This window comes from Miniopterus schreibersii (assembly GCF_964146895.1).
Source record: "Miniopterus schreibersii genome assembly, chromosome: 4".
Classification (NCBI taxonomy): Eukaryota; Metazoa; Chordata; class Mammalia; order Chiroptera; family Miniopteridae; genus Miniopterus; species Miniopterus schreibersii.
This window is the reverse complement of record NC_138105.1, coordinates 70,323,003-70,342,097: the sequence shown is the minus strand read 5'-3', so window position 1 is coordinate 70,342,097 and position 19,095 is coordinate 70,323,003. Positions and strand designations below refer to the sequence as shown.

General features: G+C 40.2%; 1 protein-coding gene across 1 annotated transcript; it reads right to left on the bottom strand.

Moving 5' to 3' along the window:
• Positions 1–310: 310 nt before the first annotated feature.
• On the bottom strand, positions 311–18,676 carry LOC308556480 (uncharacterized protein). The gene is made up of 4 exons (XM_081135762.1): positions 18,558–18,676; positions 14,499–14,625; positions 14,244–14,295; positions 311–5,183 (listed from the first exon to the last, which is right to left on the bottom strand). Exons 1-4 carry the CDS (start codon positions 18,558–18,560, stop codon positions 3,944–3,946), a joined length of 1,422 nt encoding a protein of 473 aa, XP_080991888.1. The 5' UTR covers positions 18,561–18,676; the 3' UTR covers positions 311–3,943.
• Positions 18,677–19,095: the final 419 nt, after the last annotated feature.

The window sequence follows — 19,095 nt, the reverse complement described above, 5'->3', positions numbered from 1 at the left end:
TTCAAACCCTATGTATATATTGCTTTATAAGCGTTCCTTACTAAACTTTAATGTACACAATAGCCCAGCCAGCATGGCTCAGAAGTTGAGCATAGACCTAGGATCCAGGAGATCGAGGTTCGATTACTGGTCAGGGCACATGCCCGGGTTACAGACTCGATCCCCAGTCAGGGGCGTGCAGGAGGCAAACGATCAATGACTCTCATCATTGATGTTTCTATCTCTCTCTCCCTCTCCCCCTCTCTCTCTGAAATCAATTAAAACATTTTAAAAATTTTAAGTTACAAAATTTGTACCACAAAATAAAATAGTGAACTCCTAACCAATTTTCTTCAGCTTCTAATGATCTTGACACAAATTGGAATATGAAAAATGAGTTTCCCCCATTCCATTTATAAATCTATATCCACTCATTCTACATATCATATTAGCTTATGAACTCCAGCACAATATCAGAAAGAAAAAATTATGAAAAGTAAGATTTATTCCAGAATCCAAATTGGGAAGAACATCTGTGGTTGCATCCCTGATGAATTTACCCAAACATTTAAGTTAGAAGTAATACCAATTCTACAAATTGTGGATAAAAAACTGAAGAATATGTAATAGTTCCCTTCTTCATCTGTGCAACCAGCATTAACCTAATACCAAAAGCAGACAAAGACTACAAGAAAAGAATACGACAGACCAATGTCTCTCAATAACTTGGGTGCAAAAGTTCTTAACAATATTTTAGTAATTGAATCCAAATATATATAATACATTATGGCCAAGAAAGTTCATCCCAACAATTCCAGTTTCATGTAATAGTTGTATATCAATTAATGTAATTCACTATACTGACAAAGAAAAACATGTCATTAGTTGCAGAAACACGTGACAAAATCCAATATCCTTTGCTGATAAAAACTCTCAAGAAAGAAAGAACAAAAGACAACTTTCTCAACTTGATAAACGGCATGTACAAAAACCTGTGGCTGACATCATACTCAATAGGGGGGAAAATGAATGCTCCTTCTTAACATAAGAACAAAGCAAGGATGTTGATTTTCACTTCTATTACACATTTACTATAAGCTTTAGCAAGTACAATACGGCAGGAAAAATAAGTGAAAGCATCCATAAAGTCAAGGAGGAAATTTAAATGTTTTTATTCTAAGATGATATGATTGTCTATCTAAAAAATTGTTAAGATCTACAAAAGAATGCTATTAAAACTAATATATGACTTTAGCAAGGTTGCAGGATGCAAGAAAAACAGAAAAATCAGTTGTGCCCGGCCAGGTGTGGCTCAGTGGTTGAGCGTCGGTCTAGGATCCAGGAGATCGGGGTTCAATTCCCCGGCAGGGCACATGCCCGGGTTGTGGGCTCGATCAATGACACTCTCATCATTGATGTTTCTTTCTCTCCCTCTCCTTTCCTCTCTCTGAAATCAATAAAGATATATTTTTTTAAAAAATCAGTTGTATTTTCATACACTAGCAGAGATAAAAAAAATTTGAAAATCACTACCACTTACAATAGTATAACACTTATACAGAATTTGTACACTGAAAATAATAAAACTGTAGAAAAAAATTTTAAAGACCTAAATAAATGGAGACAGAGAAGGTTCATGAGCTGGAGAGTTCAATATTGTTAAGATGCCAATTCTTCACAAATTGATTTATGAATTTAATGCAATATTAATCAAAGTCTCAACAGATTATTTGTTGTAATAGGTAAGATTTTATAATTCATGTGCAAATTAAAAGAACCTAGGATGGCCCTGGCCAGAGTGACTCAGTTGATTGGAGCATCATCCTGTACACCAAAAGGTTGCAGTTTGATTCCAGATCAGGGCATGTACCTGGGTTGCGGGTTCGATCCGTGGGCCCCGGTTGGAGTACATGCGGGAGGCAACCAGTCGACATGTCTCACATCAATGTGTCTCTCCACCCCACCCCATTCCTCCCACTCTAAAAATCAATGGAAAAAATATCCTTGGGTGAAGATTAACCAAAAAAATGGAATTCAGATATTCCAGAGGGTTAGAGATCCAAGAAAGTGTCAGGATGGTTTTCATACTGTTCAATTATTTCAGTGATGTATTTCAGTGTGTCATTTGTGGCGCTACTGGTGGCACTGCCAGTGCAGCCTCCCCACCTGCAGCGAGCAGCCCTTTCAGGGGCACAGAACCCCCCTGGCTGCTACTACGCAGTCTGAGCCAAGCAGTTATCAGCTACCATGCTGCAGGGTTTTTCTTCAAAGGAATCATCATAAGTATTAGCTGACTGCTACACGTAATTTGAGTGTTTTGGACATTTCTTGATTACTATTATGTTTAGTGAATGACATCTGTGTGCCCAGGTCAATACCGGCGACTCCTAATGAGTGCCTGAGTGCAATCGGTTGGAGAACGGCACATCTGTGTTGGATGGGCCAGAGGGGTTTTTAAGGAGGGTTCCCCAACTCAAAATAGTTTAACCTTGAACGATACAGTCAGATTGAACTGGGTGGGTTATATGTGGATTTTTTACCAATTGACTTGGATATTTCAAACCCACACTGTTCAAGGATCAAATGGCAGTTGGGAATCTATTTGCAAATGAGGTCAGACTTAAGTTGTATGTGGATTTTCGACTGCCTGGGGTGGGGTGAGGGTGGGGGTGTCTGCACTTGCAATCCCACCCTTGTTCAAGGGCCCACTGTATTGACACACAGGTACACAGACGCTGGGAAGACCTGGGATTGGGATATGAATGGTAGAAGGGTGCACGACTACAACCTAGGACCTGTAGGAGTGACAGGGAACCGAATCCTCAACCTTTGGTCCGAGGGCTGACTAACAACTGAGCTAAACCCGCCAGGGCACAAACACTTTTCTAAAATTTATTGAACCACCCCCTACTAGCCTTAAACAAATCACTTTCAGCACTCATTCTACGAGTGTCTTTCAGGAGGTCAGCATGTGTTTTTACTTTTTCACATATCACTTCCTCCAAAATGCTGTCATGGGCTGCTTTTCGTTTATCCAAATCAACAACAGTTTTTCTGCATCTTCAGCTGCCTGTGATCATTGCTTCTCTCACACCCTTAGCAGCATTAGCACTCTTGATGACCTCTTTGTTTTAAAAGTGTGCTATCGTCCATATCACCAGCAACAAAAGCATTTTCGCCATTGTTGCCTGAGAGACTCTTTTTGTCAAGCTGAAGCATCAGCATGAAAGGGCTGTCAGTTGGAAAACCAGAGTTTGGTTCGGACAACTGGAAAACAGAGACATTTTTTATTGTTGCTACTCTTCACCAGAGGATATTTTTTCCATTGATTTTTTGAAAGAGTGGGGGGGGAGGGGGGGGAGAGAAGGAGACAGAGAGAAACATTGATGTGAGAGACACGCAATCGGTTGCCTCCTGCACACTCCCTGACAGGGTCCAGGCATCAAACCCACAACCCAGGTGTGTGTCCTTCACCAGAAATCCAACCCTCGACCCTTTGGTGTGTGGGCTGGTGCTCTAACCACTGAGCAACACTGGCCAGGGCAACAACCAAGACATTTTTTCTGTGAATAACTTGGTCGAGAACTGAATTGTTTGAGATGGGAGAAGTTTAAGAACTGAGATTTGACTGTATATGGTTCTCTCCACTGTGCACTCACAATCTCTGATTTTCAAAGGGTTGTGTTACAAATGAAGGCTTTTCCACATTCCTTACATTCATAGGTATTTCTCTGGTATGAGTTTATTCCTGTCTTTGTGAGGAATTGTTCTGTGGAGGCTTTACCACATTGTTTACATTCATAGGGTTTCTCTCCAGTTTGAAATCTTTTGTGTCTTTGACACAAACTAAGGCAAGTAAATGCTTTCCCACATTCCTCACACTTATAGGTGTTATTTCAAGTATGTATTTTCAGATGTCTTTGAAGGGAATTGTGAGAAATGTAGACTTTAACACTGTTTACATTCATAGAGCCTCTCTCATGTGAGTCCTTTCATGTGTTTGTAAAGAATGATGAGACCTGAAGGCCTTTCCACACTCCTTATATTCACAGGGTTTCTCTGCAGTGTGAATTCTTTCATGTATTCGAAGATTACTCAGATACCTGAATACTTTACCACATTTTTTACACGCATAGGGCTTCTCTCCAGTGTGAGATATTGCGTGTATTTGTAAGGAACTATAATATCTAAAGGCTTTTCCACATTCCTTACATTCATAGCGTTTGTCTCTAGCATGGGAATTTTTGTGTGTTTGTAAATAACTGAAAGATCTGAAGACTTCCCCACATTCCTTACATTCATAGGATTCCTCTCCTGTGTGAATCTTTTCATGTGATTTTAAGTAACGGGAAGATCTGAAGGCTTTTCCACAATTCTTACATTCATAGGGTTTCTCAGCACTGTGAATTTTTTCATGATTTCGAAGATAACTAGGATCACTGAATGCTTTACTACATGTTTTACATTCATAGGGTTTCTCTCCAGTGTGAGACCTTTCATGCGTTTGTAAGGACCTATAATATCTGAATGCTTTTCCACATTCCTTACATTCATAAGGTTTCTCTCCTGTGTGAGCCCATTTGTGTGGTTGTAAAGAACTGCAAGATCTGAACGCCTTTCCACATTCCTTACATTCATAGGGCTTTTCTGCAGTGTGAGTTCTTTCATGTGTTTGAAGATTACTAAAATATCTGAATGCTTTACTACATTTTTGACATTCATATAGTTTTTCTTCCATATGACTTCTTTCATGTCTTTGACAACTTCGATAATTTCTGAGGGCTTTCCCACAGTATCTGCATTGACAGAGCTTCTCTCCAGGGTGGGTTCTCTCACATATTTGAAGTGAAGTTGAAGAACTAAAGGTTTTCCCGCATTCCTTACATTGATAGGCTTTTTCTCCATTGTGATTTCGTTCATGTTTTTCAAAACACTGAAGATAACTAAAGGCTCTCCCACATATGTTACATTTATATGGCTTCTCTCCATATTTCTGATACTCAGAGGGCTTGTGTCCAGCGTGACATCTGATGTACCTATTTTGTGATGAATGATGCATGAAGACTTCCCCACATTCACTATATTTGCATGGTTTTACTCCAGGAAGAGTCTTCTTGTTTAGACTGAGGTTTGGAATAAGACTGAAGTTTTCTCCACACTGACTACCGTTTTCCCCTTCACCAAGTCTCTCTAACATAAGACTTCTGTAAAAAAAACAGGCAAATTATTAATGATTTCTTCTTACTGAACTTATATTAGAATATTTGAACATTTTTATGATTCATAGCAAAAGTATAGATTTTCTGCCTTGTGTACATTGATTGAAATTCAATACACTGAAAGCTCTAGAAGAAAAACTTCACCCTTGTTATTATCAATATAGTGATAATCAGAGGCAGGTTTAAGATAACAGTATAGTTTGCTGCTGAACTCCCTCCCTCCCAAGAACACATCAGTCCAGCTGGCATGGCTCAGTGGTTGAGCATAGACCTGTGATCCAGAAGATCACAGTTCAATTCCTGCTCAGGGCACATGCCCAGGTTGTGGGCTCGATTCCCAGTGGGGGGAGGAGGGGTGCAGGAGGCAGCCTATCAATGACTCTCTCACCATTGGTGTTTCTATCTCTCTCTCCCTCTGCCTTCCTCTCTTTGAAATCAATAAAAATATATTTTTTAAAAAAGAATACATCAAATGTACACCTATATTTAGAGCAGCAATTCCTCTTGGGTGATAACTATTAGTAAATCGAACAGCTTCTGCACAACAAGCAAGAGAAACTACATAGACAAAGTTGGGGAACCACAAGAGCTCTCCAGGAGCTGAGGGAACAACCCAGTACCAAAGCAACTGGTGAGCATCGTTGTATACATTCCCCTGCATGTGGATAGTGGGCAAGAGAGCTATCCAGATTTTCTGGCCAACCTTCAGGGTGCTGTAGTATGCCCTCAGCCACCTGTCCTAGAGCTAGATCTAGCAGAAACAGGAGGGCACCACAGCTTGTATACAAGGCGATCCTTCCACCTGGAAAATTGATCCAACAGGTGCAGAAAGGTGCTGCTTTGTACACCCACTTTGTTGCATGTGCAAGCAGGGCTCCCCGCGTAGAGAGAGTGCAGAACCAACAAAATGCTGTGGTATTTGCCTGCAGGACTACCCTGTCCAGAGAAAGTGCAAAGGTAGTGGAGCACTATTGTGCGCTCACATGAAGCTGCTCCTCCTTGAGAGACTGTGGAGCTAGAAAAATGCTGCAATATTCACATGCTGGATTTCCCTTCCAGAGAAAGTGCAGAGATAGTGGGTGCAGTTGCACATGCATGTGGGACTGCCCTGTCTGAGAAAAATGCAGAGCTAGCAAGACTTTGCAGTATCCAACATGCAGGGTTGCCCCATGCAAAGTGAATGGGGTACTGCTATGCAATCTGTACCCCACCCAGATTGGGTACAGAATTCACAACTAAAGGCTGTGTGTGTAGGCAAGGCTACCCCACCCAGAGCTAGCAGGGCATTGAGATGCATGCATGCAGAGTTGCCATGCCCAAACCCTGCTTTGACAGAGGACAATTAAAGCAACAGGGCATACACATATGGCTAGCCATGCAGAATGAATGGGACACAGCTGAGTGCACAAGGAGCTGCACTGCCCAGAGAGGGAGCACAACTAGCAAAGTGCGGCTGTGTGCACACAGCAGGCTTACACAACCTGGAGAGTGGCAAGCTTATGGGATGCTGAGACACAAGCAGTGAAGCAGGCCCACCCACACCCTGCTGATAGCAGACAGTAAATCAAGAGGTTAAGCTAAGAGCACAACAAGAAGCACCATCTACACCAGGCAGCCCCACCCAGATTAGAAGGAATAGGCAACATGCATACGCAAGGCTGCCCCACCCAGAACCCACTCCTTCAGGCCAGGTGACACCAGGCAGTGTACCCACCCACGCCAACTAAAACCTGCAAAAACTATTCGACACAGTCTACACAGAGACCACTTTTTTAAGACTAGGAGAGAGAGCTATTACACCCAACTCGTAGAAACAAACACAGAAAGTCAAAAGAAAATGGGAAGACAGAAGAATATTGTTGTCCCAAAATGAAGGGACAACAATAAGATTCCAGAGAAAAGTCCTAATGAAACAGAGATAAGTAATTTGCCCAATAAAGAATCCAATGAAACAGTCATAAAGATGCTTAACAAACTTCAGAGTAGAATACAGGAAATTAGCACTTCAACAAAGAGACAGAAAAAGTAATGAACCAAATAGAGATAAAGAATACAATAACTGAAATGAAGTATACATTACAAGGAATCAACAGCAGTTTAGTTAATACAGAAGAACAGAGTACCAACCTGGAAGACAAAATAGTGGAAATCACCCAATCAAAACAAGTTAAAAAATAATATAAAAAAATGAGGATAGTATAAGAGAGCTCTGGGATAACATCAAGAGCCCTAATATTTGAATTACAGGGATTTCAGAAGGAGAAGTGAGACAGAAAGGGGCAAAAAGAATATTTGAAGAAATAATGGCTGGAAACTTTCCCAACCTGGGAAAGGAAACGGACATACAGGTTCAGGAAGTATAGACAGTTCCAAACAACATGAAGTCAAGAGACCCATACCAAGACATATTGTAATTAAAACAGTATATGTTAAGGATTAAGAGAAAATCTTAAAGGCAGCAAGAATGAAACAAATCACATACAAGTGATAGTCTATAAGGCTATCAGCTGATTTCTCAGAAGCAACTCTACCGGCCAGAAGGGAGTGGCAGGAAATTATTAAAGTGTTGAAAGAAAGAAATTTACAACCTAGAATGAAAAGAGTTTCCCAGACAAGCAAAAACAAAAGGATCATATGATTTCACTCATATGTGGAATCTAATGAACAAAATAAACTAAAAAACAAAATACAAACAGACTCATTGAGAGAGAGACAGATTGACAGACTGACAGAGGGGAGAGGGGATAGGAGGGCTAGATGAAAAAGATGAAGGGATTAAGGAAAAAACAATAACAAAAAAATATCTCATACACAGGGACAGGGGCATTGAGGGGAGGCAGAAGAGGGTAAAGGGGGGATAAATGGAGATAGAAGGAGACTTGACCTGGGGTGGTGAACACACAATACAATATACAGATGATTTATTATAGAGTTGTACACTTGAAACCTATATAATTTTATTAACCAATGTCACCCCAATAAATTCCATTAAAAAAATAATAAAAAGAAGTTCACAACCACTAAACCAGCTTTAAAAGAAATGTTAAAATGTCTCCTTTATACAGAAAAACAAAGGACATACCAGAAAAAATATAGGAAAGAAAACAATCTTACTAGTAGAGGAAAATAAACAATAATCACAGTGAATCAATCACTTAAAAACTAATATGAAGAATACCAACAGCAGCCCGGCCGGGTGTGGCTCAGCGGTTGAGCGTCAACCTAGGATCCAGGCGATCGGGGTTCGATTCCCGGTCAGGGCACATGCCCGGGTTGTGGGTTTGATCAATGACCCTCTTATCATTGATGTTTCTATCTCTCTCTCTCCCTCTCCTTTCCTCTCTCTGAAATCAATAAAGATATATTTTTTTAAGAATACCAACAGCATATTTCACAGAGCTAGAACAAATATTCCAAAAATCTATATGGAACCGAAAAAGACCCCAAATAGCCACAGCAATCTTGAGAAAGAAGAACAAAGTTGGAGGGATCACTTTACTGGATATCAAACCATACTACAAAGCCATTGTAATCAAAACAGCCTGGTACTGGTACAACAACAGACATATAGATCATTGGAACATAACAGAGACCCCAGAAACAGATCCATACCATTATGATCAATTAATATTTGACAAAGGAGGGAAGAGCATACAATGGAGTAAAGACAGTCTCCTCAATAAATGGTGTTGGGCCCAGCTGGGCATAGCTCAGTGGTTGAGCATCAACCTATGATCCAGGAGACGGAGGTTTGATTCCCAGTCAGGGTGCATGCCCGGGGTTGCAGGCCTGATCTCCAGTCAGGGCCGTGCAGGAGGCAGCTGATCAATGACTCTCATCACTGGTGTTTCTCTCTCTCTCCCTCCCTCTCTCTGAGATCAATAAAGATATATTAAAAATAATGATAATAATAAAAATAATAAAGAGTGCTGGGATAATTGGACAGATACATGCAAAAAAATGAAACTAAATCACCAACTTACTCCATACACAAGAATAAATTCAAAATGGATAAAAGACATAAATGTAAGTTGCAAAACCATAAAAATCCTGGAAGAAGACATAGGCAGTAAAGTCACAGACATCTCACGTAGTAGAATTTTCACCAATACATCTCCTAGGGCAAGAGAAACTAAAGAAAAAATAAACAAATGGGACTACATCAAACTAAAAAGCTTCTGCACAGCCAAGGAAATCAGCCTCAAAATACAAAGGAAATCCACGTATGGGAGAACATATTTGCCAAGGATGCATCTGATAAGGGGCTAATTTCCAAAGTGTACAAAGAACTCATACAACTCAACAAGAAGACAATCCAATTTAAAAATGGGCAAAGGACCTGAATAGACACTTCTCCAAAGAGGACATACAGATGGACAAGAGACATATGAAAAAATGCTCAAAGTCTCTAATCATCAGAGAGATGCAAATTAAAACCACAATGAGGTATCACTTCACACCTGTCAGAAGGGCACCATCAACAAATGACACATGCTGGCGAGGGTGTGGAGAAAGGGGAACACTGGTGCACTGCTGGTGGGAATGCAGACTGTGCAGCCACTATGGAAGACAGTAATGAGGTTCCTCAAAAAATTAAAAATAGAACTGCCTTTTGATCTAGTGATACCACTTCTAAGAATATATCCTAAGAAACCTGAAACACTAATCAGAAAGAATATATGCACCCCTATGTTCATAGCAGCACAATTTACAATAGCTAAGATCTGGAAACAGCCCAAGTGCCCATCAGTAGATGAATGGATAAAAAAAACTGTGGGACATTTACACCATGATGCAGCTGTTAAGAAGAAGGGTCTCTTTGGGACAGTATGGATGGACCTGGAGAATATTATGCTAAGCAAAATAAGCCAGGCAGAGAAAGACAAACATCACATGATCTCACTTATATGTGGAATCTAAAGAACATAATAAACTGATGAACAAAATAGATTCAGTGACATAGAAGCATGGAACAGACTGACTAGTCTCAGAGGGAAGGTAGGGGTGGGTAGGTGGGTGGGTATTAACCAAAAAATTTATATGCATATATGCATAACCCATGGACCCAGGCAATAGTGTGGTGAAGGCCTGGGCGGGAAGTGGGCTCGGGGTGGAAGGGGACAATGGGGAGAAAAGGGGACATCTGTAATATTTTCAACAATAAAGATAAAATTTTTAAAAAACTAATATGAAGGTTAAAAGACAATCGCAGCAAAATTAACTATAACTATAATAAATAGTCAGGAGATACACAAAAAGATAAAACATGAAACCAAAAACATGAAGAGTGGAGGAGGGAGTAAAAATGTAGTGCTTTTAGAATGTGGTTGACCTTAAATGCCTATCAGATTAAAATAGACTCCTATAAATATAGGTGGGTACATATAAACCTCATGTCAACCACAAACCAAAAACCTAGAAAAAATGAAGAGAAAGGAATCTAATTAAAACACTAGAAAACCAACAAATCAAAAGAAACAAGATCAAGAAAAGAAACAAAAACAACCAAAAAACAACAAAAAGGCAGTAAGTACAAACCCACCAATAATTACTTTACATGTAAATGGATTAATGCTACAATCAAAAGGCATAAAGTGCCAGAATAGATAAAAAGCTGACCATCTGTATGCTGCTTACAAGACACTCACTTTAGATTAAAAGACACACATGGACAGAAAGTGAAGGAATGGAAAAAGGTATTCATGTAAACAGAAATGAAAAGAAGCCAGGGTAGCAATACTCATATCAGACAAAATAGACTTTAAAACAAAGAATGTGAAAAAGAGACGAGGACATTAGTTTTAAAGGGGTAAATCCCAGAAGAGGATATAAAAATTGTAAATATCTATACACCCAACATAGGAGCATCCAAGTATATAAAGCTACTAAGAGAAATAATGGCAAAAATTAACAGTAATACTGTAATAGTTGGTAACTTCTACTTACCTCAATGGATAGATCATTCAGACAGGAAATTAATAAGAAAATAATGGACTTCAATGCCACATTAGACCAGTTTGACTTAATAAATTTTTATAGAGCATTTCACCCAAAAACTGTAGGTTACACATTTTTCTCAAGTACAGATGGAATATTTTCCAGGATACATTACATACTAGGCCACAAGACAAGCCTCAGTAAATTTAAGAAGACTGAAATTATATCAAGCATATTTTCTGACCAAAATGGCATGAAATGAGAAATCAACTACAGGAAGAACAACAGAAAAAATGCAAATATCCGGAGATTAAACAACATGCTCCCTAAACAAACAATGAATCAAACAAGACATTACAAACTACCTTGTGACAAATGAAAATGAAAACACAACCTTACAAAATTTATGGGATGCAGCAAAAGCAGTTATAAGAAGGAAGTTTATAGCTATATAGGCCTACCTCAAGCAGCAGAAAAAAATTCCAAATAAATACTCTAAATTTACACCTAAAGGAAATAGAAAAAGAGGAACAAACAAAACCCAAAGTAGGTAGAAGGAAATAATAAATATCAAAGTGGAAATAAACAAAATAAAAAAGAGAATAGAAAAAAATCAATGAAACTAAGACCGAGTACATTGAAATGATAAATAAAATGGGCAAACATTGGATAAGACTCATCAAGCAAAACAGAGAGAACACAAATAAACACAAGCAGAAATGAAAGAGGAGAGATTACAACCGAAACCACAGAAATACAAAGGATCATTAAAGAATACTATAAATAATTATATGCCAACAAATGGACAATCTAGGAAAAATATATAAATTTCTAAAAACACAGTCTTCTAAGACTAAACCAGGAATAAACAAAGAATATGAACAGACATATTGCTAGTGATGAAATTGAAGCAGTAATAAAAATCTCCTAACAAACAAAAGCCCAGGACTAGATAGATTCACAAGTGAATTCCACCAAACATTTTAAAGAAGGATAAGTAACTATCCTCAGACTATTCCAAAAAAACTGAAGAGGCAGGAACACTTCCAGACTCATTCTATGAGATCACTATTACTGCAATACCAAAACCAGACAAAGACTACACATCACAGGCCAACAGCCCTAGATGAATATAGATGCCAACATTTTCAACAAAATACTAACAAACCAAATTCAACAGTACATTAAAAGGATTATACACATTATCGGGTGGGCATTACTCCTAGAGTGCAATGGAGGTTCACCACCTGCAAAACAATGTGATTCGTCACATCAGTAAGACGAAGGGAAAAAATTCATATGATCTCAATAGATGCAGAAAAGGCATTTGACAGAATCAACATCCACTTATGATAAAAAAAAAACAACTCTAAAAAAAGTGGGTATAGAAGGAACTTAGCTCAACTTGATAAAGGTTATACACATCACAAACCCACAGCTAACATCACACTCAATGGTGAAAAACTGAAAGCTTTTCCTCTAAGATCAGGAACAAGATAAGGAAGCCCACTCTTACCACTATTATGTAATATAGCAGTATCAGAAGCCCTAGCCACAGCAATCAGACAAACAAGAAAAACAAATAAAAGGCATCCAAAATTGGAAAATAAGTAAAACTGCCACAATTTGCAGATGACATAATATATGTAGAAAACCCTAAGGAATTCACCAAAAAATTAATAGGAAAAAAATTCAATAGAGTACCAGAATACAAACTTAATATACAGAAATTCGTCACATTCCTATGTACTAACAACAAATAATCAGAAGAAGAAATTAAGAAAACAATCAAAGTACCAAAGACATTCTTCTCAAAACTAGATCAAACAATCCTAAAATACATATGGAACCAAAAAAGAGCATGGGTAGACAAAACAATCTTGAGAAAGGAGAACAAAGCTGGAGTTCCTACACTCCCTGATTTGAAACTATATTACAAGGCTAAAGAAATCAAAACAGCATGGTACTGTCATAAAAACAGACAGTAAATCAGCATATCAACCCAAAATTGTAGTACCTCCAAAAATGGCACACCAACTTGGGTACAAAAAAAGAAAAAAAAGTGGGCAGAGGACATGAAAAGACATTTCTCAAAAAAAACCCCACAGAAATAGCCAATGGACATAAAAAGATGCTTGATATCACTAATCAACAAGAAAATGCAAATTAAAACCACAATGAGATACCATCTCACACTCATCAGAATGGCTATTATAAAATAATGAACAAATAACATGTTGGCGAGGATGTAGAGAAAAGGGAAGCCCTGTGCACTGCTGGTGGGACTGCTAATTGGGATAGCCATGATGGAAAACAGTATGGAGATTTCTCAAAAAACTAAAAATAGATCTACCATAAGATGCAGCAATTCCACTTAAAACACTGCTTTGAAAGGGTATATATACTCCTATGTTCACTGCAACATTATTTATAATAAGCAAGATAGGTGAATGAAGATGTGGTACGTATGTATGTATGTACATGTACGTGTGTGTGTGTGTGTGTATAATGGAATATTACTTAGCCAATTAAAAAAAATAAATCTTGCCTTTGCAACAACATAGATGGACCTAAGTGAAATAAGTCAAACACCGTATGGTTTCACTTATATGTGGAATCCATAAAAACGAAACAAATAAAGAAAAAGAACAAAAACAGACTCACAGAAACAGAGATCAAAGGGATGGTTACCGAGAGGAAGAAGTAGGGGGAATGAGTAAAAAAGGTAGAGTCAGAACAGGGTGATAGATTTACACAGTGAAAGATGATGACTACAATTAATGGGGAGATCATATTACAAGGTATAAAAATGTTAAATCACTGTATTGTACACCTGAAACTAATATAACAAATATAATATGTATACCAACTATAGTTAAATAAATTAAAAAAAACAGCAAAAAAGTGATATTTATGTGAAGGATTTATTTGTGCTATTTCCATGTAAACTAGTTTGCAAACACTGAATATCTGTCATATATAAAAAAGTAATTTGATAATTTTCTGAGAAGAAATGTGAAGTAAGGGTTGCTTTGGTTGCTTCTTTTAAAAATTTTGTAGCATAACTGATTTCTCATGTGAGATAGTGCTTTCTGTTGTGTGACTCACTTTTGTTTTCTTTTCTGGTTTTCTTCCATGTCATAATCTTCCCATTTTTTACCTAAAATGAAGACCCAGAAAATTGGTTCCAAAATATTAGAAATCGTACAAAAATTATTAGATTCTAGTTCTATGACGAGCTGTGACAATGCCCAATTTATTTACCAATATCCTCTCTCCCCACATTCCACATCTTAGGACAATGTTGAGGGCCAAGAAACACTTGTTCTCTAATTGACAGTGAAGGGAGCTTGTCATCCTTACCTATGGAGACCAGGTTCCTGAAGGTTTCCCACATCACATCTCTGTAGAGTTTCTTCTGTGAAAGATTCAGTAAAGCCCATTCCTCTAGGGTGAAGTTCACAGCTACATCTTCAAAGGCCACAGAGTCCTAAAATATCCCAATAGGTGTAGAGTAGGATGTGTGAGACTGACAGCACTGGACACCCAGACTCCATTTATAGGAAGGATGTGTAAACACATGGAAATTATCAACATATTTTTACTGTAACCACATTACTTTTTTTTAAAATGACAGGATTCAAATAATTTGGGGGAACGACAAAAGTGCTATATAAATGAAACTAATATCATTTTCAGACCATCAATTCCCTATACAAAAAATTCTTTCATCTCCATTTTAGTCACCATTTATTGGACTCCATAAAACGGTCACATCTGCATGAGGTTTCAATGAATAAAAACATAGTGAAGAACTGGAAGCTTTTTTTTCTATTCCCATCACCAAAAACAGAGAGTCCAAGGAGGTTTGTGAAATTCCAACTATAACGAAGCCTAGCTGGCCATACATATTGCCTCCAGATCATCAGAAGCGCAGACATGCCTCGCTTTATTTAGCTTTGCTTTACTGTGCTTGGTATATATTATTGAGACAAGACCCTCTGCCAGCAATAAGATTATGACTCACTGAAGGAGCAGATGATGGTTAGCATTTTTAGAAGTTTTTTTTTTCAATCCTCACTTGAGTATATGTTTATTGATTTTAGAGAGAGGGGATGACAGAGAGAAAGAAAGAGATTGATGCGAGAGAGAAACACTGGTCTGCTGCCTCTCATACTCCCCCCAACTAGACCAGGGATCAAACCAGCAACCTAAGTATGTGCCTTGACTGGAATCAAATTCAAAAACCTTTGGTGCATGGATGACACTCCAACCCACTGAGCCACATCAGCCAGGGAAGAAATAACATTTTTATTTTTAAAAAAAGATATCTTTATTGGTTTCAGAGAGAGGAAGGGAGAGGGAGAGAGAGAGAGAGAGAGAAACATCAATGATGAGAAAGTCATTAATTGGCTGCCTCGCCCCGCACCGGGGACTGAGCCCACAACCTGGGCATGTGCCCTGACCTGGAATCGAAACTCAATCTCCTGGATTATAGGTTGATGCTCAATCACTGAGCCATACCGGCCAGGCCAGAAATAACATATTTTTAAAGTATATACAGTGATCTTTTAGACATAGTGCTATTACACACTTAACAGACTGCAGTACAATGTAAACAGAACTTCTTTATACACCAGGAAATCAAAAGTCATGGGACTTTATTGAGACACTGACTTTATTCGATGGCCTAGAATATCTGTGAAGTATGTGTGTAATCAGAGGCAGCTGGCTGAATGAAAATATTCTTAAGGGAAACACTGCTTTTACCTTGTGTAATATTGATCACAAACTGAATTCTTCCTTTCTCTGTATAGAAAGTTATTTGGAACTAACAGCGCAGATAGGAAGACATGACAACTTGCACCACAAAAATCCCTACACTTGTGTCTCAGTGCCACTTCCTGACCATTTTTGACACACACAGGCATACACTGAGCTAATAATATGCTAGAAGTGCGCTCCCTAGCACAACCATAGCAGTCTATCCTGAGCCCAGCTGACACTGAGGAATGGGTAAAAAGCTGCAGATTGCAAGAGTCCATTGACACAGTTTGATGGTTATCTGGGTCTCTTACTTAAAAGGAACAAAAATTCTACTTAGTTGCACAATTTTCTTTCATTAATGACAACATTTTTCTCATTTGTCTTACATTTTTAATCCCAAGAAACCAAAACTCTTATTTCCCACATGGGAATAAAATTACCACGTGCTCAGGGAAACTAGAGTGAAAGGCTGCACTATTCAGTGGATAAATGATCCAGAGGAAAGAAACAGAGGCACTGGAATCAGCTCAGATGAGCAGCCTGCTTCCCCCAGGACAGAAGGAAAGCCACTTTCAGAAGGTCCCACATTCTGAACTCTCCAGGTTGACACAGAACCCCTGGAGTGGAACAGCCCCTGGGGAAGGAGGGGAGGGACACCTGAGCAGCCCCAGGAATGAAGTCTGGGAGCCCCAACACCTCCTCCCCCTGGGGAATAATGGAAATGTTTCCTCTCTCAGGCCTCAGCTCACAATGAAGAAATGCTCAGCTGGATTCAGTGTCAGATTCTGACCCAAATGAACTCCCAAATTCATGGACCATGATTCAGGACACAGACTCCTTTCACAGACTTTCTCAATGTGCACAAATTACACTCTGAGTGCACCTGCACTGTGGATGCAAAACTCCAATCTATGCCTAGAAACAGGCCCAGGGGAACTACAAGTAAAACCTCAGAAGGGGCATCTCCCCTCCCCCATGTGCACCTGCACCCCCAGCTTTCCAGGGCTGTAGCTTCTTAGTGTAAAGGCTCCTTCCATGGTTGGTGTGAGCAGGTAGGACACCTGCAGGGGAGGCTCCCCAGGAACAGCCAACTGAGCAAGTTGCAGGCTCAAAGGGTTCTTAGCTTGGGTCACTGACCACAGGCTTCTGCCCCCCACTGGAGGTGCTCTGGACCACCCTATATTTGTTCAATGACACAAAGCCAGGGTTTGAATAATCTGGCAAAAATGCTCAAACACAGTCTTCAAGAAAAAAAGGGAAGAAAATTGTCAGGCTGGTGATGGAAGGAGACTTGACTTGTGTGGTAAACACACAATACAATATACAGATGATCAATTGTAGAACTATATAAAACCTGTATAATTTTATTAACTAATGTCACCCAAATAAATTCAATTAAAAACAATTGTAAGGCACTTTGCTAGCTGAACAAGAAATCTCATAAGCATGTATTGCATTGAAAAAAAAGATGTTAATCATTGTTTTCATAACAGTAAATTTTTTTATAGACTATTACTCATATTTGCATACTTTAGGTCTGCAAGTCGAAGCCCTGGAAATCCATTTGAACTCACCCAAAATAAAAGAGCAGACCTCAGAATATTACTAAAACACGCAGAGGAGGAAAATAGCTTTTAACACATGCAGTGTCATACTGGAATACTGTGGGGGCGTGTATCTAAAATTTACCTCTTATGCCTGTTTGAGACTATTTCATACTGCCTTTCAATATCTATTGATTAAATACATTTTGCATTTGTTGAAAAATTGAGACTTTAAAAAAAGGAATAAATCTTTTCAAGGTGTCACACCCAGGCAGGGGCAGTGCTGACAGGACAGGCCGCCCAGGAAAGTTTCGAGGAGGAACTTTTTCACCCAAAGGCCTTCCCATAGGATGTCTGTGCCCAAGAAAGATCCTGGGAGGTAGGGCACAAGGATTTCAAACACTGTAGTTCCGGGTACATTTCTCTCATGTAAAATATCCACACACACACACACACACACACACACACACACACACACAAACTCCATTAAAATAGCCATCCACTGACTGTGGAAAAGTGGTAATTAAAATATGGGTCTGTTTGAAATGCACCCCAGAAGACAAATAGTTATCATTCTTCAACTGGAGAGGGGAGTTGGCGTTTGGGAATATGGGCAGGGACTTGGAAATTTAGGCAGTTATCGTCACCCCCCGTAAGAAGCCTGGGAGGGTGGAGGGGACAGGGTCGTGGATCTGAGACCCCGCTCCCCAATCATCTGTAAAACTCAGGAAAACAGGTGCCCCTGGGGAGAAAGGAGGGACTTGGAAGCTTAGGGACCACAGCTCTTCCCACACAGGAACCCCGGAGGAGTCAAGATTGTCCCCTGATGGCCTTCCCCGAGGTCACCGCACCCCCGGGAGGCACGGGGCGCAGAGCTGCCCAGAGAGGCACTGGGGCCGATGTCGTCGCTGGCAGAGGCTGGAGAGGACGCCGGGCTCAGCGGCCAGCCCAGCCCCCACCTGCGAGGGGAGGAGACTGAGGTCCGAACCCACGCGCCTGGGCGCCGCAGCTAAAGACTCCGGACCCGACCGCGGGGAGGCCGGGTCTAGCCACAGCCTGTTCCAACCAGCCCCTCCTCCCAGTCCTGGGACACCCGGGCCCACACGCTCACCATTTCCCAGCTTCTGGGGTCCCCCAGGCGTCTCCCTGCAGCTACCGCTTGCGGCTTAGGTCACAATGGGGCCGATGCTGAGGCAGATGCACCTGGGCTGTTAACCGCGCCTCTCACGTGACCTGCGCGTCCACGAGGCCGCTCAGTTGGCTGGCGTTGCCTCACCCACCTGCCCTCCTGCGCCTCTGATTGGACAGTTCACAAAGACCCGCCTCCCTGATTTCCCAGCGACAACTGGAGCCTGTCAGATGGCTCAGCAGAGCCAGCGTTGGCCAGTGAGTGCGGACTGTCCCTTTCAGGGGCGTTTGCTTTAGTGTATGTATATATACACACACACGTATATATGTATATATGTATACGTAAATATGTGTATATATGTATATTAAATATATGTGTGTGTGCATGCGCATGTTTTAGAGAGAGGGAGAGCGCCTCCAGCTGGCCCCTCCTGGGGCGGGCTCGACCTCCCAGCCGCTACCTGTGCCCTCACCAGAACCCAGCCGGCCACCTCCCGGTGCATGGGAGGACTCAACCAACT